Source organism: Tachypleus tridentatus, chromosome 13, assembly GCF_004210375.1.
Source record: "Tachypleus tridentatus isolate NWPU-2018 chromosome 13, ASM421037v1, whole genome shotgun sequence".
Taxonomy (NCBI): domain Eukaryota; kingdom Metazoa; phylum Arthropoda; class Merostomata; order Xiphosura; family Limulidae; genus Tachypleus; species Tachypleus tridentatus.
Genome location: NC_134837.1, coordinates 62,259,862 through 62,287,191, shown reverse-complemented (window position 1 = coordinate 62,287,191; position 27,330 = coordinate 62,259,862). Strand labels below are relative to the sequence as shown.

Genomic DNA, 27,330 nt, shown 5'->3' with positions numbered 1-27,330 from the left:
GATTGTTAAATCTGTTATACGTTGGTTTTAGGTGAATTTTTTAACCAAACAGCAATTGTAGAAACTTTCGTCTAATAATCGTAATGCTTTAACTTAACATAAAAAAAAACTGATTTATTTCAACCAACATTTCCTCTTCAGACATTCTAGTGACTTTGTTTAAAAAGAAACATTTGGTTTCGTATGTTCGAGTTAACATCTTTCATTCTTAACAGATATACTAAAGAGGAGATAACCTAATCATATAGTGTGATTTCACCGTCTATCGGATTTACACGGTGAAGGTGTGATGAAAACCAGGAAACCTCAGGTCCCTACGGCTGAAAGAACGAGCATGTTTGGCGCAATGGGGATTCGAACCCGCGCCCTTCAAATTGCGGGTCGTACGCTTTAACCTACCTGGTCATGCCGTGCAAATATCAACGTACTTTTTAAACGTAAAATAAATCTTCTTCCAACTGTCAAGGATACTGTGATTCTTTCATGATAACCATTGTTTCTTCACCTACTTAGCATGAATGAAATAAAGAAATTCCTATTGATCACAATGGCCAGGTTCGTTGCTTTCTAATTTTTAGGATAAAAGAAAAAAACGTATCTTGTTTTCTTATGAATTGGAAATAACAATCCTAAACACTGAGAAAACTTTTACTTATTATTAAAAATGTTGAATAAAGGTGAAACAACTTTCTTCCAAGGAATATTCAGTAAAACGTATACATACAATTATATATATATATATATATATTAGTGAAAATGAACACATTCTAATAAAATTAAATAAGCAAAATCACAAGGAAGGACTGCAATAAAAACTGCAAATCCAAACCTCTGACTAATTATATTAGTTTATTATAATTTCAGAAGACAAGCTGAAACAAAAATAAATTAAAGAAAAAACGCTGCACTGATTAAAAAGATCTCGGGGTACAAAGTATAATGTGAGATTATCAAATGTACCCAAGGTTGTGGAGGTTACTGAAGAAGTAAGACCCACACAGCGGTTGGGATACACCATCTCTCTGTCTTTAACTCCTCCATTCGCCAGTCTCACATAAGAAATAAAAAAGTAGCAATAGGTATAGAAATAGAAATTAGGAGAGCGAGATGTGGGGGTTCAAGCCCCCAACATCCTATATCTATATCACCCTTCATTCCCTGCAGACAGTTGTGGGAAGTGACTACTCTCCCAAGTAAAGAAGAAAAGTAATTGAAATAAAAATAATAATAAGAAACTAAGGTACTACCGTTTGGAAGTAAGTAAGTTGAATACTCACTTGTTTTAGTTAATTTTCCAGTCCCCAATATGTAAAGTGTGTGTGTGTGTTTCTCTTAAAGCAAAGCCACATTTAGCTATCTGCTGAGTCCATCGAGGGGAATCGAACCTCTGGTTTTAGCGTTACAAATCCGTAGACTTACCACTGTATCAGCGAAGGACCCAACATGTAGAAGTGCACTAATTGACAGCACAGTTTGTTATAACCTAAAACACAGAGACAGAGTGCAACAGAACATTAAATGACCTCAACAGCTATATATTTCATGAGAAACAGAGACAACAGAACATTAAATGATCCCAACATCTATATATTTCATGAGATACAAAGACCAATAGAACATTAAATGATTCCAACAGCTATATATTTCATGAGAAAAAGACCAATAGAACATTAAATAATTCCAACGGCTATATATTTCATGAGAAACAGACAATAGAACAATAAATGAACCCAACAGCTACACATATCATGAGAAACAGAGACAATAGAACATTAAATGATCCCAACAGCTACATATTTCATGAGAAACATACTTTTGAGGTTAACGAATAATTAACTCGTCCTTATTGGATTCAAATTATAACACATAAAGCTTCCATAAGCAGCTAAAGTGAAGCAGTTGGTTAAACGTAACGATATTTGCCTAACGTCTGCTGCTTAATTATAATAAATAAATATATTAACGTTATTTTATCTTAATATAATTCCTACACATTATTAAGCATATGTACATACAAAATTTTGTATTCAACTCAATTAAACTGAATTATTGAATTAATTAAATATTCGCGTTTATTTTATTTTCATTTTAAGCAGTTGTCTCATACTTTTTATAATGAAATAAACATTGTTATTTTTTAAAATTATCTACGTAGATTGAATTGAGGTCAATTTAAGACTACATAATTTTTTTTTCATTTATTCGCAGTGGTAGCTAACATTAATACATTTATACTAAAAACACACATTACAGTAGTTTAATCTTAACTGTCATACTTTTCATGCTCGCTTAAGACTAGTACTAAAAGAGTTTCTTCACGAGTTGAACATCTTACATTAAGCAAATATAAACACATCGGACGAAAAAAGTATATTAAATTTATTTATGTTCCTTATTGTGTTAACCTGTAAAGTGAATATGAAAACTTGTTTGACAGTCTATTCGGGCCCCGGCATGGCCACATGGGTGAAGGCGTTCGACTCGTAACCTGAGAGTCGCGCGTTCTAATCCCCGTCGCGCCAAACATGCTCGCCCTTTCAGCCGTGGGGGCGTTATGATGTGACGGTCAATCCCACTATTCCTTGGTAAAAGAGTAGCCCAAGAGTTGGCGGTGGGTGGTGATGACTAGCTGCCTTCCCTCTAGTCTTACACTGCTAAATTAGGGGCGGCTAGCACAGATAGCCCTCGAGTAGCTTTGTGCGAAATTCAAAAAATAAACAAATAAATAAACCTCCCAATGCTAAAATATCCATGGAACTGAAACGTACAAAAGCACCAAAGTAAGTACTCACATAGTTACGTAGTTGGTGTGACGACACCTGCTGCCATCTGAAGACGTAATAGTGATTTTGGTGTGAGAGTCTAAGATGACATTTTTCTTACATATTCTTATTTTTAAAACCACCAATAAAAAACAATGCAGTATAAACACTAAACGAATTCTCACAAAATGGGCCAATCTTTAAACTGTTCTGATGAACACTGAAATGTTCCAAATACATTCGTATGGTGGTTTTCATCCGTGTATTTAACCCAAAATACATTTAAACTACTTATTTTAGTTTATTTAAATAAATACTCTCAGGAAATGTTAATCATTGTCTGTAAACAACGTTTTATATATCAAGACATTATCTTCCCCAAACATTATGAAATTGAGAGTCACTCCATTGCAAAGTAACGCTAGGAACCAGGTTGCGATACCCATGGTGAGTAGAACACATATGACCTTTTGTGCAGCTTTGTACTTAACTACAAACAAATAAAATATTATGAAGCGATTACTCTAACATAATTCATTATCAGTTATTTCGAATAAATACACCAAACAATATGTTCCCCAGCGTGACGTAATGGTTGGTATCTCGGACTAAGTCCGAGGATTTAGGGCTCAAGATGTGTCACTACGAAACGTGCTTCGCACTTTCAACTGTGGGTGCATTATAAGAATAAGAAACAATGCCGCAGTTCGATTAAGAATATTCACTTTAGGTAGCAGTTTCTGCCATCTAGTTGTCTTCCATCTGTTCTGCAGTTCGAAACAAAAAACAGCTATGCCTGAATTACAGGAATCTCCGACCTGATTATTTAGTCCATTGCGTGCGTAAAGTATCGTTTAGGTGAACCATAAAACGTAAAATATTACAATAAGATAAACAGATTAGCTAAATTTCTTACAAAGATTTACTCTAGAAGGTAAAATCTAATTTTTATTGGATATTTGTGTCATTTTTTAGCTACCAAAGCACTGGAAGTAATTGACTTTGTGATCATATAACTTGCTAAAATTAAACTACTCTCAGAAACCTCTAATCTTATAATCAGTTGAAATATTAATACCCGTTTCTTTTTCCAGATGCTCGATGTATGTTAAGGTTGGATAAATATGTTATGAAAGCAACATGTGTACACACAACGTATATCTCTTTTCCAGGCGAAGATCCTTCTTGATTATGTTGCATATTGTTTTCTGGGACATATGGACAAATTTTGCCCTTGATCTTTGTGTTCATGGATTCTAAGTTGTTATATATCACTGCACTTTTAGTACAACCGCTGTAATATGACTTACTGCAGGTCTCTTTCTGGATGGTGCTGGTGTCTTAAATTGATCCATTTTCATCACTTTTCCTATTCCTGAACACAAATTTATACTCTAATATATAATACTTTGATGTCTGATAGGGTAGTAGCAAGACACCATCTATATGCTGTTCCACCGTGACATTATATTGTCTGTGGTTGTCACATGATGTTTGCATATTCAAAATCATTTAATATAACGCACTCAACCCTTATATAATCAAACGATTGTATACATAGACCATTTAGTTTTAAATGTTTAAGCTTAGAATCTAGTATTAGAATAAACGTAATAATTCTATGCTCAGTGGCTGAAAATTCGGTTTGTTTTGTCTAGTGATAAAACCAACATCACCAAGACAAACAGAAAAAGTAAATTTCTCTCCAGTAGAACTTTTACTGCCAAAGTGAAGAGTAAACTTCTGGGAGGCTTAATGCGACCCATTCTTTGCCGATAGTTAACTTTACTCTTGAGAGCAGAACACACACTTTATAAAATGAAACATATCTTACTAAACCACTAAGAAATAAGGATCAGGAGTGGATCGAGCTGCTTAAAAATTCCTTGTAGACTGGCGGTCATGGAAAAAATCGCGAATTGTTTTTAACATTATTTGGATTGTGCTTAATCGGGTATCCAGTTTTCCTTTAATGGCTTGTAGCGCAGAGAAACAATGTTTTATTTAAAAATCAGGTTTGTATGGATTAGTTTCGATTCATGTCGTATTATGATCATGTAGATCTTTACTAACAAACGTTGGATTGTAAAGGAAAATTTTGCACTATGTACTTTTATTTAATGTGTGTAGTTGTGTTTTTCTTATAGTGAAGCCACATCGGGCTATCTGTTGAGTCCACAGAGGTGGATCGAACCCCTGATTTTAGCGTTGTAAATTCGTTGACTTATCGCTGTACCAGCGAGAGACATTTTAATTTGCGAATTGTATGAATAGAATTAGTACTATTACATAGTAATGACAATGTAACATTAAGTTCAGCAACCTACCCAGTTTGTTTGTTGTTGTTGGTTTCCGGGAATCCAATCTCTTGGAGGTTTGTAATAAATATAATTTTCTCGAGCCGTTTTCAATCTCCAGTCAGCTCCTCTGTGCCCCCACTTCCAGTGGCACAGTAGTATGTCTGTGGACTTGTACTGCTAGAAATCTGATTTTGATACCAGCGGGCAGAGCATAGACAACAGCCACCTGTGTAGCTTTGTGTTTAATAGCAAAATAAGCTCCTGTCTGAATGTTACAAAAATGTCTTAATATTAGCGTGGGTGTGATATATAATTTCATATATTTCTATCTGTATATTATTGTTGGTTTTTTCTCCAAATTTTGTTAAATAGATAAAAACAAATCACTTCGTGATGCAATTACTTTAATTTTATTCTTATCTTTCATTAATTTGAAAATAACTTTATAATACAGAAAAAAAATGAAATTATCAGCAGTCATTAATCTTACCATTTACCACTGTCTATCGAAATCTCCACAGATATTCGTACCTGGATGACACACATATTACATCACTCGAACATTTATAAGATAACTTGATTTTTCTCGAAACGAATTTTGAAAGACAGCATCAAAATCAGGTTACGTACAAATGAGATGAAAAAAAGCAACCCAACTATATACAGCACACTGTTCATCAAAATCAGTATGTACATATGACGTATTTATCTTTGCTGTCTGCATCACTAGTATGTATTACATTACTCAATGTCACGAGTAAACACACGTAGGCGTAGCAATTAAGTCAAAATTGAAGGGAAAAATATAAAACAATGTCCCTCTCAGCACAGAAGGATCAATAGAGAGAATCGTTTTAGTTATGGAAAATTTACAATAAAGGCTAGAAACACTTTTTATAAACTCGTAAATCACATAGCTAATCTCATTAAAGAATGCTTCATTAGAAACTTCTTGTTCAACCATGTACAGTGCCAGTGGTGTCAGAAAATCGTATTAATTTTACGTATTAAATTTGACATTTTTTATATTTTTTTCTGAAAAAGGAGTTTTTAATAAATTCAACAAATTAATACAAAGTACAGGAATTTTATATACAAAATTATTTCTATTTTTGTCCTACTTTCAACAATTGCTCAGATATATCAGCGTGATTACGATTTCATAGAAACTGGCAAACAAAAGTGTTTTTCACAAAAATGTTTTTGTTGATAAATAAGATTTTGCCGACATGGAAACTGCAGCGCCCTCACTTACTATGCTTTACTTTAGAAGCATTATATAGGCAGTATTCTCATGGGTATTACACTAGTCGCAGTCTTATACTTAAATCTGATGGAAATTTTTAACCCATGCAGTATGGAAAGACATCAAATTTCATCCATCAGTGTGACAGAAAGAGAGACATAAACGAGAAAGTCGCCATTTTTGTTCTCATTGTCACAAACTAAGCGCTGAATCTGGTTCTTCAGCTCTTGCGAAAAGGGAGTAAGACGTAGACATAACGCATATTCACGTTGAAAGGAAATAATAGAAATGCAAAATATATTTCTCCATCGGGGAAACTGCAGACCTTGTTTGTTCCAAGACGATGCAGTGTACGCTTTTCAGAAATATTCCACCTATTTTCACACATGTCTGTCTTTCTTCAGTTGGGAAGAAAATTGCATATTTCTTGTCTGGGTTATGCTTATTAAGCATTTCAGACATCTAAAAAAGTGTGATTTCGCGAAGTTGAAGAAGTTTTGTGGAAAAAAAAAATACTTATTAGTTGCTCAAATCATTTGCTTCTAACATACTTTTAGAACGTATAAAATGTTACAATGCTGGGAACTAGAAGACATAGAGGTGTATGATATATATCTGTGCTAGTAGGCAACCAAAAAAAAATCAGTGCTGTTGGTATATTGTCAGGAAAGAAAACAAGACAAATCAAATGGAAAAAATAGATAAACACACAATTTTACAATTAAAAACAAAGTAAAACACTTGTTATAATAATACTCAGTTTTTGCCTGTACTAAAAAATGCGCGTGTACGCAACTAATTTCATCGAATGTAAACAATGAAGTGAATATAAATGTACTTTAGTAGATATTTTGTACAACATGTTAAACCGTCATCAAAGTTTTCAAAAAAGTCTAATGTTAGAGCTACAGTAAGATTTTGGCTTTATTTAATGACAGTATTAAGTGTGTTAAAGTTTAGTCCAAACTAAACTAAAGCAAAAAAACAACACAAATTACGGTTTTAATTTATCGCTGTCAAATATAGGGTTCTCCGGAGCAACAAAAATAAATTTACGGAAGTACATCGTTAGTATCCGGGGTTCGATTCCCTGTGATGGATTCAGCAGATAGCTAAAAGTCACTTTGCTCCAATAATGCATTTACTAATGTTAAGCCTAAAACAAGTGAACTTAGAATATAAATTAATGGTGACAAACTTGCCAAATTAATATAATTTTATTAATAAAACAGGAAAGCAACATTTCGAAAGACATTCCTTCATCAGGTTTCCAGTTTATATGATACTTTGCATTTTGTTTCCTCGCCTGCGCAAGTAGTTTATTATTATAATTTATATATTTTGGTGTGTTCGAACAGAATTATTTCATATTATTCTAGAAACTCAACATTTAAAGTATTTTGTAATAAAAACACTAATTTGACTGCAAATGTTTTAAGAGTCTCTGGTAGTTTTCTTAAGAACGTTTTCATTACACTTAAGCAAAAGAATTTGTGCATTACAATGTTTTATTATGCATTTATTACCCCTATGGATTCGACTCCGTGCGATACTACAAAATATTCCTAGCACTTTAAGCTGTGTGTACGTTTTACGAGTTACGGTAAGTTCCTTAATCTGATGTTGTTGAATGGCTTTCTTCCCTGTGGTCAGTAGTTCAAAGTTTCACACTTGTACCAAGTACGATAAATTATTGGCACCAGTATAGGTAATAAAAGACAGTTATCAGACTGTAATCATCTAAGCATAAAAATTGCAAAGAGAGAGATTAAAATAAGCTTAGAAAACATCTATAGCAAGAGATAAGTTAAAAACATACGGGAAATTACTCTTAATTTAGAGAACTCAGTCATAAAAGCAAACGTATTTTTTGTAGGACGAAAAAAATTTTAAGATATAAAGAATACTCGTTTAAATAAACAAACTTTTAAATTCTTTAATCACAGTGCTTGTGCATTGTATGTCATACTAAGACCCATAACACCAGCACCACCACATATACCATATTAAATCCTACAACCCCGAAAGTACCACATATATCATATAAAAACGTATGATATATAAATTACCTTTGATATCTAACATATTATCGTGTACGTAAAAATCAATCATTTTCAAGAAAAGTAAGCGAGAATGGTTTGGTTTGTTTTGCTATAGACAAGAGGATAGATAGTCAAGACCATCCACTGCCAACTCCTATGTTACTCTTTTACTATTCAGCAGATGAATTGACAGTCTCGTTTTAACGTCCCCAGGGAGAGCATGTTTGGAGTGACGAGGATTCGAGCCCGCGACCCTCAGGTTACCAGTTGAGCGCCCTAAACGTTGGCCATGCCAGATCAATTAACTAAATTTAGTAATAGCTGTTCCCTAGAAGAAGAAAAAATGTTTGGTGAGACGAGGACTGGAACCCACTACCCTCAGATTGAGAGTCAAGTATCTTAACCATTAGGCCATGCTAGAACGAGATGACATTCTTTCTTATACTTAGATAGTTTATGTTCGAAAGTTGTAAAACACAGTTTGAACACTGAACCGGTAATTGGCGGATTGCTGAAGACAACTTGAATGATGAACCAGTGATTAGTGGACTGTCCAAGACAACCCGAATGTTGAACTGGTGATTAGTGGACGTTTTCACTCTCTTCCTTGCATCTTACCAATTCACAAAGTAAAGCTGTCCATTTAACAACTCTTAAATATATATAAAACAGCAACTTCACTACACTATTATCTTTGCTAATCTGCAATAATGCATTGCATGGCCCAGGGGATGTAAAGAGATCAGCAGTGCAATCCCTGTCTTGAGTTTAAGGACTGATAAATTAGAATTTTCATCTTCAATGACACTTTGTGCATAAATAAGCTATCACCCAGGTAACAGGTCATCAAATGGATTCAAGAATGGGCATCTGGGTCTGTTATAGCCATTCCTAATTTTGAACTATTGAAAAGGGGGAAGGGCAAATAGCTAATAACACTCACCCCACAAGGGCTACATCCAGTTTTGAACTCAAAATCAGAATTGACTAAAGCTATTATAACAAATATATAAGCTGAACATGCAGTGATAAGCACTATTGCCAAATGAACTATGGACATTTAGGACCAACACCTGGCACTGTAACCATTAGGTCACGATAGACTTTAAATAACAAAAACATCCTACTCAATGACTGTTCTCAGGATGAGCATATTTGGTGTGATGGGAATTTGAACTCGCAACCCTCAGATTACGAGTCAAGTGTCTTAACCACCTGGCCATGCTGGGCCCAAAACAAAGTGAAGTACACATAACACAAGTTTTAACAGAAATACTTAATTCAACTATGCATTTGATAAAACTTGATATTTATTCCACTTAAAAATAATGATTTAACCTAGTTAAAAATTGTGCATTTCTTCTAGTTTATAAATCTTGAGTTATAATGTTTTATTACTTTGATCCACTTCAAGCTATCTCATCTTTGTTATAACATTTTAGTTTTGTTCTGGACATCACTGTGTAGTCAAATAAAGCAGATACATGTTTAAGTCAGTATTTTATTTTGAACTAAATTTAAGAAATAATAAAAAAACGACAGGAAAACTTGATTTTTGATCTATTTTGTGTTTGTTATTAAGCAGAAATGATACTATTAAAAGAAAACCAACAGCATGTACATAACCTTGGCAGCCATTATTTATGCTTAAATTAAAGTTTAAATTTCCAGCCATCTTTTATTCTTTTATACAAAATGTTATACAAAACCAAAAACTTGACTATAAGGTCATTTTCACATGAACTAAAACACATCCAAAACAGTTTCAGCAATAATAAAAAAGAAAGAACTTCATAACAACTATTAGAGTAACAAGCGAAATTCTTTTAGCAGGAATTGCACAATTCAGCAACAGAGCTTAAAGTAATATTTAAAAGGCAACAAAGATTCTTCATAAAGCAAAGTCTTAGTTAAAATGACATTAGTCCTTCAAAGGTTATGAACAGCATAGAATCCTTCATGACTCATGAGCAGCTAGGCAAGTCCTCTGGGATCCAGTCTAGAGGGATTTAGGACTAGTGCACAATGAAGAAAGGCTAAACTGAATTAACCTACCACCAAAGGTCTTATATATAAAACAAATTCAAGGGAACACTTTCAGGTTAAAAAAAAAGCACCAAAGAGATCCACAAAACCTGAAAACTTGAATGCCTTCGATCAATTACAACTATTTCTTAAATGATTAACAAGGAATAAACCTATTCAATATTTACTGCTGAAAGTAAATATATGTTAGTAAAACTGATTGGGTTACTATTATTTTTTAATTCACAGAGGACTTATAAACAATTCAGAGTGTCTTATTTGCATGACTATGGTTGGTTAAGGACACTAGTTGCTAATGGTACAACTATTACAAGTCATTCTAAAATGCTTATTAATTATAACCAGATCTGTGAAAAAGTTCGTTTAGGTCATTCTTAGATATATGCCATCTTAAATTATGATAAAGAAAATTATTCCACTCTTCTTACATGTGTACATGTAATAGGTTTTTGTTTTATTTTTTCCTGTAGCATAAGAAATTTAAAAACAATAACCCATTACATAGGCTCAATGATGGTAGCTCTAGATATTTTCATAAACTCTTTCCTAAAGCTAAAACTGAAAGATTTCATTAATAAAGTTATTTAATTTCTGTCTCTGCAAACATACTTTGTTTAAAATTTTTAGCATCACTTTAAAATATGTCTAATACTCATTTTTATACACAAAGTAAATTCATAAAAACTAGCAATATTTGAAGTTATCTCAAAACTTTGGTGATTCAAGTAATCCATGATTGAATGCTGTATAAAAATATAAGCCACATTGCATCTTCCATATCTAGTGCCAATAAAGCCATTCACTCAATACTAGGGTTTATCAAGCTTGCTTGAGTACAACAAACATAATACACATGGCTTTTCAGCCCCACAACCATTTAAGAAGCAATTCTTTTTACATCACATGTTGTGCAATATTAAATAATAGTTCTAATTACTATTAGCTGGAGAAACTTGTTTAACTTGCATTTTATCTATTTCATTTAACAAATATCTTGAGAATTTTGTTTTAAACCTGCTAATTTAACAACCTCGAATGGAGGTTAGGATAATATGAACTCACAATAATGCATTATTATTTTACACATCAGTTATTTCAGATCATTAAAAAAAATATCCTTATAAAACATATCTCCAGACACTATTTTTTAATTTATCTCAACAATTCTTGCTACCTTTGTAATTTTTTTCAGTCTTCCAAAAATGATAAACTCTAGAAATCTAAAGACCTCATACTTCATTGCAACAGTTATTTAAACTATGTAACTCTCACTGCACAGATTACACTATAGTAATTTATTGTCCACCCTTCATAATAAACATCTATTCAAACTGTACCAAATAAGAAACATTCAACAATTATAAAGCAGGGTTAATTTTAAATTTCACCTAAGTTAGATTTGACCAAAAACATGCATGTACAAAACCTGTTTTGATCATTTACAATAAGAATAATGAGAAGAAAAATATATCAGACAAATATTTTGACTTTTTGAAAAGACTGAAGTATAAGAAACTGAAAAAAAAACCATTAAAAAAAGAAGTCTCTTAGGTTTTCATTTTTTTGTTCCAACTCTGACTTTGAAAGAAATTAATTTTAATAAATTGATGGTAACTTCACATGAAGTGAAAAAGTTATGCTGGTACCCACGAATAATTGTACGAGAAATTTCTGTCTGCTAATGTATTAACATCAGAAAGTAAACAATGGAATCCTGCATAAAGAGAAAATGTAAAAACAAGAAACAAGAGAACATTATGTTTTGTGCTACATCATTTTGTATTTCATGTTTACTGCAAAAACAATTAAGAAAACATTATGAAAATTCAGGAATGTGGTGTATTTTTAAACCACATACTTTTCAAAGAAAGGTTTGTTTATTTGGAATTAGGTACAAAAATACACTCTGCCCATCACTGGTACTGAAACCAGATACAATAGGATACCTGCATTATGTCCACTGGAAGAAGTATATCTTTAAAAATAAAATATTTCACTTCAAAAGGTTTTTCGAGCTCTCTACAATCCCTTGATTTGTATTCTGCTAGCAGAGACAAGGATCACTAGACTCACGATAACATTAACAAGTATTTATATTAGCAGCCTTTTTTCTTCTTCATAAACTGATAACAATATAGTTTCCTAAAAGTAGTACCTCAAGTATCCATTTTGTAGAGATAATTACTTAACTATACATACACATATATATATGTATATATATATATATATCAAAAAACAGTAAATAATCTCAAAATGATTATTTCATAAAACTATAAATGCTCATAGTATAGGAATGTTTTCAAGTGGAATTTTCATAAAAGAGGCTAGATGCCCTTCAAACAAAATGAAGAACAATGATACCATAACTATTTGTTGGAGGATTACCATGGAAACAGTAGATACAATAAAATAGACATAAAAGTAAAATGGAGATTAAGTGTGTATTTCATGGTGGATTTCTTAAAAACAAACTCCCTGTGATAAGAAAACAAATACATTATATAAAGAGAAAGAAACAGAGATTTTCTGAAACAATACACACCCACAAGAGTTTCCCTAACCCATAACATTTTACATCTATTTCCAAATGTAAATATTTTGTTTTTGTTCAAGTTCACATAAAAATTTCAATAAATACTTGAAACAATAATTTTTTAGCTTGTAAGTATACAAAGCCAGCCTAATATAAATGAGAGACGTATAAACTAAAAATATTCATAATGGTTTCATGACACAATTAATACATTTGATCTAGTGTTTACCAATGTAATTCTCCTCATAACCTTGTACCAGCAAGACTTACAATCATCTTTATTATATCTAGCATCCCTTTGTTTCTAGGAGACAGAATATGAGGCTTTGCCCAAATAGAATTTTCCTCCAGTTTCAGTAACATACTTGAACCCAGGCTCCGCTTTCGTCCTTCCTGAAGAAATGTGGTCTGTTATCTGGAAAGACTGTCACACCTGGAAAGGGATTCTGCTGAATAAATTTCAGTGTTGCTCGCACCTGCAGAACAAAATGTGGTGGCTGAACTTCAGGAGATGTTGAGAGGTGCTGAAATGATGAGATTTGTAGCTCGTCAATGATTAAACTTTAAAAATGTACTGGTATTGCAACAAAACTCTGAAGCTCAGATTAACCTGAAATATTACCATTTTAGTTTAAAACTATAACAAAAAAACCAACAGCATACAAAATAGTCTTAGGTTTTTTCTTACTCAAGAAAGCAAAACAAAATTATAAAGACACCTACATACACAGGTTTGATCCATTGATTCAGAATGAAAACTGAACTAATCCTAAATATACAGGTTTGATCCACTGGTTCTGAATGAAAACTGAACTAAACCTACATACACAGTTTGATCCATTGATTCTGAATGAAAACTGAACTAATCCTACATACACAAGTTTGATCCATTGGTTCTGAATGAAAACTGAACTAATCCTAAATATACAGGTTTGATCCATTGATTCTGAATAAAAACTGAACTAAACCTACATACACAGGTTTGATCCACTGGTTCTGAATGAAAACTGAATTAATCCTACATACACAGGTTTGATCCATTGATTCTGAATAAAAACTGAACTAAACCTACATACACAGGTTTGATCCATTGGTTCTGAATGAAAACTGAACTAATCCTACATACACAGGTTTGATCCATTGGTCTTGGCTCATACTGAAGAATTAATGGTTGCCATAATTAAAATTTTTTTCTTATCTTTGTAAAATTTGACAAATGTTTCAATAAATGTTGAAAGTATGTAGTACAAAACAAATCTGATTTCTGAATAAAGTATTTCTACTAAAAATCTGACAGAGTTTTCCAAGTCAGGCTACATAAAAGTGAAATTTGTGACAGAAATAAGAATTATTATTACAATTTTAAAGTTTTTATAACCTTTGGAACCTACTGAATAAATATCAAAAATTATTTTTACTGACACTGTATGTTTTTACTTGTAGATTTATCTAAACAAACATGTTTTATTCCACTGACACAACATCTAAACAATGTAAATGATCACTAGTGACCAAGAAAGTCACAAATTACTTATATTTACAGTTTAAAACCTTTATTCTTTTATTAAAGATGTTTCTTGTTTTATTTTTAATCTTGCAATGTGGAGAAGTAGTCCCCATACACAATACATTATTGCACAAGTCATTGTATTGTTTCTGGTAAACTATAACAAGTAAAGATGTCATCCTTCACAAGTAATGCAATAATCTTATGAAACTTACACTATGGCTCACTAATATTTACAGTATCAGTAATTTGTGTGAAACTTGTTAGATAAAGGGGAGTGGAAGGAAAAATTCAAAAATGGGGAATTTTGTGCACAGATGCATCATGTGTTACAGACATGTGAAGATTGAGATATGAAATACCTCCTTTTGAAATTGAAATACTAAAACTTGTGTAATATTAAAATATTAATCATAAAATACATTTTGATGCTAAGTTTGGCATGCATTCTTAAAAACATTGCAAAAGAAAAACATCATGACATGCACATTTTGCAGCTGAACAGAAAAATAATACACATTCAGTGAACAACTTTATAACTGTTTAGTAAAACTAGCTTACAAAGTACAACTCTGTAACTTAGCACACCAGCATATTTTGTCAAATACAATGATATTTTAATTACCATATATTATGTACATACCTGCATTGTTACTATTTACTCGTAAATGTTTAAATTGTAATTACAACTTGACTTTCTAGCACGTGATGTCACAAAAGCTACTCTCACTCAGGAAGATGTGGTCACTATCTCTCACACTGAGCCTTATTATCAAACTAAAGTGGACACAAATTAGTTTTCTAAATGTTAAATAAGCAATTAACAAAACACAATAAAATTATCACTCACCAGAAACTCACTTACAAAACCAATGTAGTTTATATGGTTTTCTGACAAAGGTGGAAGCAGATAAGAGATTATTTTTTCAGCATTCTATTGTAAATTTTCTTTCCTTGCCATAAAATTGACATATAACTATTAGACTTATATAGTTCAGATTCTACTCTTTCTTTTGGTTATAAATATGTGCATGAAAAGCAGGTATGAATAATTAAGTAGTTTCAAAAGAATGAAGGGATGGGAGATGCTTCTCAAGTAGGTTTAGTTAATACACTGGCAGCTCAACAAATTAAAAAGGTTAGCATTAAAGACTAAGTTTGTGTCCTTGACTGTTTAAGTACTGAGACTGTACAGTAGAAATAATGAAATGTAAATTGAACAACCTAAAGCTCAAGCAGGCCATGTAATATACTTGAGTATTGAGTAATTTAAAAAAAAATATTTCCTTTAGAAATAATACATTAAATTTTATATAAAATTAAAATATAATTAACCATCTTTTGATGCCAAGTTTATTATTATACATTTATAATGTAGTTTAATGTTTAACATAACTCTATAATAAAAAAAGGTTCTGACATGTATAACTTGATCCTACCTGCATTTTATTAATAATTTCTAATACCTTGTTTATTATCTTTTGCTTACCAGATGTATGTGTCTAACAGTTTGATTCTAGGCTTAATAAACCATTAGTTAGTTTATGATTTTTAACAATAATGTTGATAGTTTACTCAAAACATTTAAAATGTTAACATGATTAACTTGTTTTAACCTCACTGAAGAAATTATAAAATATAAAACATTCATGCTTTTAACCATTGTTTGGATGGGTCAAAGTGTGAATGTCAAGATATTATACACAGCTAGATTCAATGTTATTATTAATGCATTTATCATCAATAAATTGGGCATCAAAACATAGTTTACCAACCAAACCTGACTATTATCTGAGTTTTAATTTAGTAATATCAAAAAACATCCAAGGAACTTCTAAACCTTGAGTTCTGTTTCACATAATGCATCTAGTGTTCCAATCTCCCCTTTTTATAGTTTTTCTTTCTACTCATTTATTAGTGTCATTGTCCTGTGAATTAAACATACATTCAACAGATATTTACAATTTAAAATACACAATTTAAGTATCCACCCATTTTACTTTACTGAGACACTAGTTTAGTCACATCTCAATTACATGCCCTTCTATTTCTCTCAGACTTTTAAGATAAGACATGTATATAATGCTCTCTTACATTGCTAGTGGAAATGTTTATAACCAGTAGAAAGAGCAAAATTCATTGTACTACCTACTTACGTTTTCTTCACTAAAATGTAATTGGAAAGATCAAAGTTACCAGAAAACACTGCTGCATGTTGAATGAAGTCAATGTTCCAATAAGCTAATGGAATTTAATATATTTATAGCTTAGAGAGAAAGCCTGCTAAATTATAGTAGTTTGGGGTAATTCTACTTTTGTACCTGATTTATTTTTTGTGTCTAATATGTGTCTAAATGAAGCTAAAAAAAATCCAACTTGGGTACATCTTAAGTTAACCTAGTCACAGGACTGTAATTTAATCAGTTGTTTACACTAAATTATCCTGCAGTAGTTAATGTTGTTAGATACATCTAATGGGTATTGTAAAAACAAACAGCTGCAATGTTTAGAAAACTTAGAATAAACAAGTGTAGTTATCTATTACAATCTGCAGTCATTCCAAAAACACAGAATCTTCATTTTATTTCATATTTTTCAATATTTTGTTTCACTGTTTTGCTATAGTTGGTATTATGATTAAAAAAGAAAAAGAGATAAAATATAACATTTTACTGAAAAAAAATTATTCATTTAGGAGGTGCTAGAAATTAATCAAATTAAATAATTAAATTAATCCATGCTGATGAGAAAACCCACTTGTAGAGAAAATTATATATTCAAAAACAGCTGGGTAGAGAAAGCACTAGTAGAGGAGCGAACAATGTTTTGACCTTCTTCAGTCATTGTGAGGTTCTCAGCTGCATCTAAAGTAAAAATACTTGTGTACAACACACGTGTAATTTTTAATAAAAACTTACCAAATTCTGTAAAGATACAATATGTAAGTTCACAACCTGACGATGACTGAAGAAGGTCGAAACATTGTTTGCTTCTCTACATAGTGCTTTATCTATCCATACCAGCTGTTTTTAAATATATAAATAGGAAAACTGTATGATAGGAAATATTTTTATTCTTAGCATGAATATCACCTTTTAATTTCAGACTCAGTAAAAGTTTCATGAATTCTAAGCTGCATCTAAAGTAAAAATACTTATTTATGTATAATATATACGTAATTTTTAATAAAAACTTACCAAATTTTGTAAAGATACAATATGTAAGTTCATAATTATTGTAAATAAAAATGGAGCTGGTGCAAAAACACCAATTCTATTTGCAGAGGGTTCATTAAATAGTAAGGAATTAGGTTTTTATTTGTATGCCAAATTACCTGAAGAATAAACTCATCACTTTGAGACAACCACAGATCAACACCTCTCATTGGTTCATAGTTGAATGGTCCAATTCTCAAAAGACCCAAATTGTAGTCATAGACATCAAGCATCTAGAAAAACAAAATTTTATTAGTTATTACAAAAACATGGAGAGACCTTCAAAAATGGGCTACTAAAAATCTTTTATGTACTAAACCTAGTTCAAAGTATAAATATTACTTCAAAACTGTTGTAATACTTTAGAAGAGTCAGATTTTTTGTTTACAAATGTTTGAGGTTCTTGATAATAGCATAAAAGAAACAAACATCATTCGAACTGACAACTTTGAACAATTCAAATAACTGAATATTGTTATACCTCTTTATCATAAGAAACTTGCTTTAAAGCAACTGCTATTATAACTACAATTAAGGGTTTAACTGTTGCCTATTTGAAATTAACAATTTTGCTTCTATTCAGAGTAAACAATTAACCATAAAATCTATATAGAATTCTTCTTTATTACATTCTATGTGGAACCAAGCCTTCTTGAATTATACATCCATTTATCTCTCAATATTTCATCAAATCTCAAATTATTACCTCTCTTTTACGAGTTGCTATTGTGGGATTTCACATTACATCACATTAAACAAAGTTACATCACTGTCTGTTACAATGCTCAATGTAAAGAACTGATCACAGCTGAACAAATGAACTCATTTTCTATGTAAAACACACAGTGTGCCATGTAGTAATCAGTAGAATTAAGTGTATGATTGACATATCATTAAGATTCCTATAACAACAAAATAATGTGCCTAAAAGCAAAAGTAGTTCATAGCTTCATTTGGTTTTGTTATGAATTTTGTACAAAGCTAAACTAGCGGGAAGGAAGTTATTGAACACCACTAACAGCCAGTTCTTGAGCTATTTTTTTTTTACCAATGAATAGTGGGAATGACCATCACATCATAATGCCCCTATGGCTGGAAGGGCAAGCATGATCAGTGCAACAGGGATTGAAACCCACAACTCTCAACTGCAAATCAAGAGGCCTAACTATCTTGTACCAGGAATTAACTTATAAAAAGTATTATAAAGTCAATGAGGATTCATACTGAATCCACCTGCACTTACAGGGTTTATACAATCATTTTGATCTCTATGTTCTAGCTACAAGTGCACTGATATTTTTACATAAATTTCACACAAGTACTATTTTTACTTGACAATCTATTCAAAGCAGAAAAACAAAAACTAAGCCATATATTTTGTACTTCATATTTAAACCTTAGACTCACTTTAGTAATCACTTTTCATCTGAAAAACCCCCTGATTTTTAATAGGTTAGAAAAATAAAAGTTGTTTAAAATTTAGATAAAAATGCATAGCATAATTTAACTAACATGTAATATATTTAAACAATTAGTTATAATATAAAAGATAAGCAGAATAAATGTTACAGTGACCAAAAAAGCTTGGTGCCAGAGAATGACAACTGACAGCTCTTAAATCATGATCATGTCACCTTTTGCTGGAATGGCAGAACAAAGTTTTGTTTATTTTGCTTTACTCTATCATGTCATCATTAACTGGTTTTGCATACAAAACTGTTTTTAAATTTGATATTTTAAGAATTAAAATGAATTTTAAAGAGACATTGTATAAAATTGAAATCAGGTAGACTTACCTCTGAAATACTGAAAGCCAGAATAAATACATTGTAAAGGATGTGGAACCCAATAAAGTGAAAAGAAATGGAAAAGTATAAATTACAAGCTACAGGGCAAAAAAAAACATACAGCCAAGCAGAATCGAAGTAGAACCCAAAACCAGAAAATAATTTACAGAATTTACTTCCAACAATCAACCTCAACCATTTGATGCTTGTTAAAGTTTTCATACTATAACTTTTAATAAGTGTTTGTTTGACATTTTGCAGATTGCCAGTAAACATTCCACAGCTTATGTACACAAATTATCAGATTTTTTTAAAAATTAAGTTTCACAATTTTTAAGTAATGATTTCCCATGGAATTTTTCTTTTCAAATGTTGACTATCCAATGTGCAAAGTAATTTTAATTTTAAGATTAAACACACTTTCATGCACCAGAAGATTTTCAAATTTCACATAAAATCTGTACTACCCAGCTAATAATCAAATATTTCTTTCAGGAAAACTTTATATTTTATCTTTCATTTTCACTATCATACCCTTGTATGGGTTTGGTTGATTTGTCCAACATTGTAAACATCATAAAAAATTGTGAAATAGATATAAATGAAGTTTTTTCCTTCTGGAATGACTACAAATTATAACAAAACCATGAACATTTAGATCATCAAGAGTTGTAGGATATATTTCAATACACAACAGGTATGAGGATGGACATTAAAAAAGAGTCAAGAACCTACTGACAATGTCTCAAGTAAGTTCTATCAATGGAAATTGCTATATAATGATGAGCCATCTTTCCTAAAACAAAGGTGAGTTTGACAGGTGAAAGAATATTCAAACTCTAAGGACTGCAAAGGAAAATGAAAAAGGTGAAAAGTTTCTGTAGAAGTGATAATACCAAAAAATCCTAGATGAATAATATATTGATTAGGCACAATCTCAGACTTGGACTTGTGTACATCTCAAAGAAGCTATCCAGAATGTCAATTCAGTGCAAGAAAACAATTGAACAAGAATCCTTCAATAATCTGTAATGATGGAAATCAATATGTGTAGAAGCCATAAAGTGCTCATGCCAGACTGAAAAAGGTAGAGCCATAAACTGATAAACCAAACTATTCCATGAAGATAATGGCTAGTAGATAGGTCAATTGGTACATGAAAATATGCACCTTTGAAATCCTCTGTCAACTGCCAAGGACCTAACAAAGGAAGTTTCATATAATTCTAATTAGTTCTATCTGAAAAGGAGGAATAACCACATAAAAACAAACAAGATAGGAAAAATATAATACCAATCTTTGTTTTGTTGAGATGAGAGTAAAAACACTGAGGAAACATTAAAAACAACATAAAAATCTCGACTGGCCCAAAGATGACCTTCCCCTCTAAAATGTTCAGACAAAGATGTCCTGAACAGGGAGTCAACGAGTAGGTCATAAAGACCAGCCTTGCTTACGTCAACCTTAAGCTACAAGAAAAGTATGAGTAGATATAGCAAGTATTGAAGAACATCATACATGGGATTCTGGAAAGTAAGAAAATGTAGTAGCAAAACAATATGCTAAAACCATGATCAACTTCTGGTCACTAGCTTCCTATGAATGAAAAACAAGTTTATATATATGCAAGAAAGTGAAGTACCTATGAAACTAAAAAGCAAAGTAAAACACAGATTTATGCCTACACACAAAATATATATATGAAGATCAGCTAATTAAAATATGCATACTTTGAAACACAGCCTGACAAGGAAAGTATCACAGGTACATAACAGTAGTGTGGTGAACTAATGTGAGATCAGTAGGTAATGAAGATTAGAAAACAGATGTGTGATCTGGATTCTAAATAATCAGACAAAGAGAATAGTTAATAATGTTGCAAAATAAATGTCACAAATAAGACAAATCATGTTGTATAATTCAGACAAGATGAATGTTTTTTAGTTGAGATATGGGTAGTTACTGTTTTCTCTATGTATGCAAATATCAGAGTCTGGAGGACTTGGTAGATGTTTTCTGGTTCTTCTCAATGCTACCATATGATCACAAGTTCACAAGTGTAACTAGTTTATAGTTTTGCCAATCTACACGGCATTACAGCTGTCAAGAGTATTTATATATGAAATATATAGAAGGAAACAATTCTTTAAACCTGAACACATTTTGAATCTTGAAAGATGATTTAAATATCACTTGTAATTTAACTCGTGGATAAATGTTTTAATGTTTCTTAAATTTTGTTACTTCACTAGGAAACTTTGATTACCTGAAAAAGGTATGGTCAGTTTTAACAAGCAATTGTCTACAGTATACGGTTTCTTTGTTGGTTTGATTTTGGTAGAAAAGGATATCAAATGTTAGGGTTTGAATGAAATGCAAAGGATAGCCACTCCTTATTAGAATATTCCATAATGTAGTTACTTTGGTATGAAGAGAGAAGTATTCATAGATGTTATATACTCAACTTAAAAGACTCAGTACTTACATTTAAAGAACTCTATAATAAAGCTGTTTAAACAAGCATGTAAGCCTGTATATGTTTTCTTACAATAAACAGTTGTTGTGAAGTGGTTATCTAATCTGCTGGTTGGATATCAAGAAAGGGCAATCTGCTATTTTTTTTCAGTTTCACAACTAAAATAAATGTGAGAATGTTTCAAACTGGAAAAAATCCTAAAACTGTGCCTTAAGTAGAGCTTCCAAATAGTAGAAATGTATCATCAACATACTTTCTATGTAAAGTGTGTTTGTACTCAGCAGGACAGGTGTCCAACCAAGAACCCTCATAATAAGCAAGGAATATATTTGTAAGAGTCAGCTGTTAAAGTGACTCTATTACAACAACATCTATTGGGTCACATACAATACTGTACAAGTATTAGGACAAGAGAATATTTAGTCATTCGTTCCATATTATAAAGCTAATTCTTCCAAGCCATTACAGAATGTAAATTTCAACACTATGGTAATGCTTCCCTGATCTTTGTTAACAACTGAATGAGTCAGGATGAGAATACTTATCATTCTTTGGAATTCCCATATACTTGTACCAAGGGCATATCATAAAGGTTCTGCTTGAATGAATACACTGAACAAATTTATGGTCCAAAGTAGCTCTCATGTTACTCCATGCAGTGTCTTAACTATACAGATAAAATTAGTAAGAGGTTAATGTATGGTACTGGTATATGCTAGAAGAAATTAAATTAATAGCACTCCACAAATAAACCTTTATAAAAGCAGTGTTTAACATCATATATTAAGTTTTGCTGTCATGCCATGGCCCAAAAATTACTTAACTAAGACAGCTGCTGCTGGAGTCACTCGTACAATGCAATGGGCCTCACAGAGTCTGATCTCAAACCAATTGAACAGATGAAATTTGGTACATCAAAAAACTTGACAAATCAGAAGTTACTTTAAAAAAACCTTTTACAGGCATGTATTGGAAACACCTGGAGTAAAATCTCAAAGGGCAATTTAATTAAATAAGTTGTAACAATGGCTGAATGACTATCTGCAGTTATTAAAAAACAAAAAATTTTAACTGTTTGCTGAACTCAAGAACTTCCACTGAGTTTCTATTCTATTAAATATGAAGAAAATTTGGATATTTCACCCATAATTTACATTCCATTGTTCTTTGAAAGTAACATTAAATCTAATTTTTGACTTTGTCCTAACACTTTGCACAGTACTGTACCTGACCACTGAAGACAAAGTGATTATCTTTAAGAAGTTTTAGTAATTCTTCAAACTTTTGGCATTTAACTCTCTCTATATGGGGCTCAGTCAACCTGACTGACAATGTGACCTCTCTGTACTTATTTCAAGTCTATAAATCTATAATGATTTTTGTATGTGAAAGACTTATAACTTTTACTGAAGTGTTTTTAATGAACTAAAAAAAGATTTGTCTTCGAATATATCAAATATTTGTTTTGAATAGTCTATGTGCTAAGCGATTTTCAAGTTAAGATTAAAAATACTTTTCTTCATCTCAAATATCATTTTGTTTTTATCTTAGACAACTCCTAAATACATTTCAAATGTTTGTTTTGGGCAAAACTTTATATTTTATGTGTTAGTTTCTCTACCCTAACAATATACTACTTGGTCAATTTGAATGACCTTGTAACCACAAAGAAATTGAAATAAATCTAAATTACCTTTTTTTTTTCTTGAATTACTTCAAATTGTAACATGAAACTGCATTTGTTTATCATAAGTAGCTTTAAACTTGTAACAGTATACATCTATTTACAAATAAATTTTATTGTTTTATTGCCCTTTGAACTGTAGCTAACTACTAGTTGCATAATTATAAGTTGTAAATCACTTGGAAATGTGCAGCTCATGTTATGCTATGAAATTATGTTACCCACAAGCTGTTCACATACATGCATTGTAAAACATTATTATTTTTTGTTACCTAATTTAACGTTAATTAACCAAGAGTTCTTGATAACTTTTATATTATTAAATAAAGAATAAACATGATAAACAAAAAATATGTATCCATATCTTTTTCTTTGCTGCCAACTGTCATTGACAATTAAACCTGCTTTTTTTATACTAATAGCAGAAATGCATAATTTGTATTTAAATAAATAATGCACCAACAAACACAGAATAACAACATGCAAAAAGCAAACAGTTTTCTATAACTATAACAATTCTCCTAGCTTTCTAATAACACAACAAGAGCCATTACAAATTCATCCAAGATAGTCATTATTTTTCCCATGGAAACTAAGCCTATACTAAAAGATAAACTGACAATTCTCTGTTCAGAAAACAATGTAACACAATACTTCATTTGATAGATGAAACTCTTAGCTTTCTGTTGGTTATAAATAATACAGAATTAAATGTAAGAGAGAAATATTTACAATTCCTAAGAGTAAAGGTGTGGAAAGAGGGGGTGGTGGCTCTATAACCAAGCAAAATTGAAAGCTATAAAAATTATGGTTTGTCTAAGCAGTGACAATTTTATGGTGATTAATTTATATTTAGTTCTGCATTTACTGGATGAGTGTTGAATAAAATAGGAAATGTGTTACTTTTCACATACTAGGGGAAATTCAGGGTTTTTAAAAAAATATATAGATATTAAAAAGTAGCTTATTAAAATATTAGGTGTCAGCTGCTAAAACCTCATGACATCTATGGTAAATGATGTCTGGTCAGATAGAGTTAAATTCTGTGTATTTTTCAATTTTGTATGGGAAAAATCTAAATTATGAATAAAAAAATAGAGCTTTTGTTAAATTACTTGATGCTTGCAGTAAGTCATATGGTATGTAAAATGTATCTAATGCATAAAGGACATTAAAATATTTCTAATTATGGTTTGTTGACAGCATCAATTCAAACACAACATGTAAAGCTTCTCAAAGATAAGGCTTTCTGACTTCAAACACAGTTTCAGAAGTTTAGAACATAAAAGTAGAAATCAAAACCACTGAGGGATTTGAAAATTACTTACTTCGTAACAACTTGTGAAATATCTTGTTGACCTTAAAGGTACATCAGGGCCTTTGTCTGGAAAAGTTGCTGGAAAGATTTCTCCACTTTTTACATTAACTCCTGGAAATGGATTTCAATAGTCAAACAAAACTTTTTTTTTACACACCAATTTAATTTAGCCCTTTAATATGAAATTTATATTCTGTAACAATTTATTTTTTAGAATAATAAAGTATAAAATTTAAAATCAGTTGATAAGTCTAAGCACTAACTAAAGATGTATTATTTACTTCTCTTTTTGTTTCATCAGATTATTTACAAACCTTACATTTCTCTGGGTAACCTAAACAAAAACTGGAGCATAAAAACATATTTAGAATCTACATGCTTAGGAAAAAGAAAACTGCTACACTTTAACTGTTTCAAATCCTTGTCTACTTGGAAAACAATTTTAAAATTCATACAGTAATTCATGTTTTCTCCTTTTTTCATTCTACAAGTTGCATAACAAAAGATAAAAACCTGTTGTCAGTAAGTTTACAGAATATGTAATAAGAATTGGTAAATTTAACCAATACTTGTACAAAACTATCTGTACCAGACAGTGAACAGTTAAGATAAAAACCCTAAAGAAACTTGTTACTAAATACAAAAACAAAATATTTCATTCTATTCAACATCATAAGCCACTGACTATACTATAAAAACAAAATATCAACACTTGTTCCAGTCTTCCTTTTACAATCCAACCCATAAGAAGCATTGTTTAATTACTCTGTTGTCCCATGTTTATCATAATATTTATAACACTACGTTTATTTATCTGACTTAAATTTTATTTGTTGCTTCATGTATAATAAGTAAACCACTTCAGGTACTTTCCAAATGATCAAACATCACTTCAGGTATTTTCTAAATGATAAAACATTTTATGTTTCCTTTTATTAGTTCTATGTACATGATTTGACTGTTTTCCCTAAACCTTCTACACTAAGTAATTTAGTGCAGAAGCAACTGTAATAAAAAGAACACTGTCTTGCCATTTCAGCAACCCTTCAAGACCAGGGTTCCTCAATTCTTTAAATTATGTTCACTATCCTGTGTATAACCAGTTAACAATTAGATAAAAATATTAAAACAGTTAATGTTTTAAGTGGAACAACATTCATATCTGGTCAACTTAATTAGTAAATTACTGGAATTAAAAGTTTTATTCAATATATTCTTACATACTTTCATATTCATCAGTTTTCTTGTTACTGTGCACAAAAGCAATACTTCTAAAAGAAACTTTTCTGTTGTATATATATAACAACGGGTGTTCACACAGAACTCTTTTTAAACTATTTTGTTAATATGTATGTATGTCTGTTTTATTGCTGCATGTAACAACACATCCTTAATTTTTTTAAATACCATAATCTACATTTCAAAGCAGAGAACAATTATCACAATGAAGAAAAATTTAAAGTTTTAATAAAACGAAAAATGTTTAATAATATTACACGTACTACTGTGCATTTTTAAAAACTTTGTCTAGCCCATGGCATGGCCTCAATAATATTCAAGGCCTACAAGAAGTAAATCATAATCTTACTAAATTATGTATTTATGAAACATAACTATCTTGTTTATTCTCAATTACATAAAAACATAAAGCTTAAGTATTTCAAAAATTTAAATGAAAACTTTCTCAGGGTAAGAAACATTCTGAATGATAAAACTTAAACGATAACTTTCTTGAGTAAAGAAACATTCTGAATGATAAAACTTACATGTTTATTCTTTAACAAGTTTTCAAGTTATTTTAGTATATAGTTTAAAAATGTGATAATCTCCATTACACTTCATAAAAGTATCCACAATAAAATCTTTACTTACCAATCCCATAAATGACTGGCCAGTTGATATTCCCCCTCAGAGAATTATTCAACTCTTAAAAATAAATATTTATTCAGTTATTATTCAAAGAAAGCTATACCTCTCCATTATATACAAAAAATTTAAATTACAAACATTTCAGTCACCTCTCGAAACAGTTTCGTGCCTAGCTTAATTTATTTGTATCAAAGGAAAACTAGTAGCACTTAATTATCAAAATTTTTATTTGTAAAATAGGTATATTAAGTACATACATGCTATCATTCAAATGTTCAATTAACATCTGTTTTTTTTTCCACATGTATGTACATCACCTTACTGATGTATGCTATCTTTTAACATCCAACATACAGTGTAGGTAGAAAAACAGTCATATACACATGGAGTGTGCATGATTTCAGATATCATAAATTTGTATAGCAAAACGTTTTCTGGAAATAAAAGTAATACATAAACACAAGACTTTACACAAGCTTGTAAGATGTTTACTTATTCTTTAAAAGCTACCAAGAAAAGTGTCAGCCACACTGGTATGTAAAAAA

The 27,330-nt window shown here is 31.0% G+C and overlaps 1 protein-coding gene across 1 annotated transcript in view; it reads right to left on the bottom strand.

Moving 5' to 3' along the window:
* Window positions 1-9,837: 9,837 nt before the first annotated feature.
* The window catches only part of Ntan1 (N-terminal amidohydrolase 1), a 45,090-nt gene continuing 27,597 nt past the window's right edge, over window positions 9,838-27,330 (bottom strand). Inside the window, exons 8-11 of the mRNA XM_076479521.1 lie at window positions 26,789-26,842; window positions 24,927-25,027; window positions 17,771-17,884; window positions 9,838-13,453 (exon numbers count right to left, since the gene is read on the bottom strand). Coding sequence (XP_076335636.1) covers window positions 13,283-13,453; window positions 17,771-17,884; window positions 24,927-25,027; window positions 26,789-26,842 — 440 coding nt within the window. The 3' untranslated portion in view covers window positions 9,838-13,282. The remainder of the gene's footprint in view (window positions 13,454-17,770; window positions 17,885-24,926; window positions 25,028-26,788; window positions 26,843-27,330) is intronic.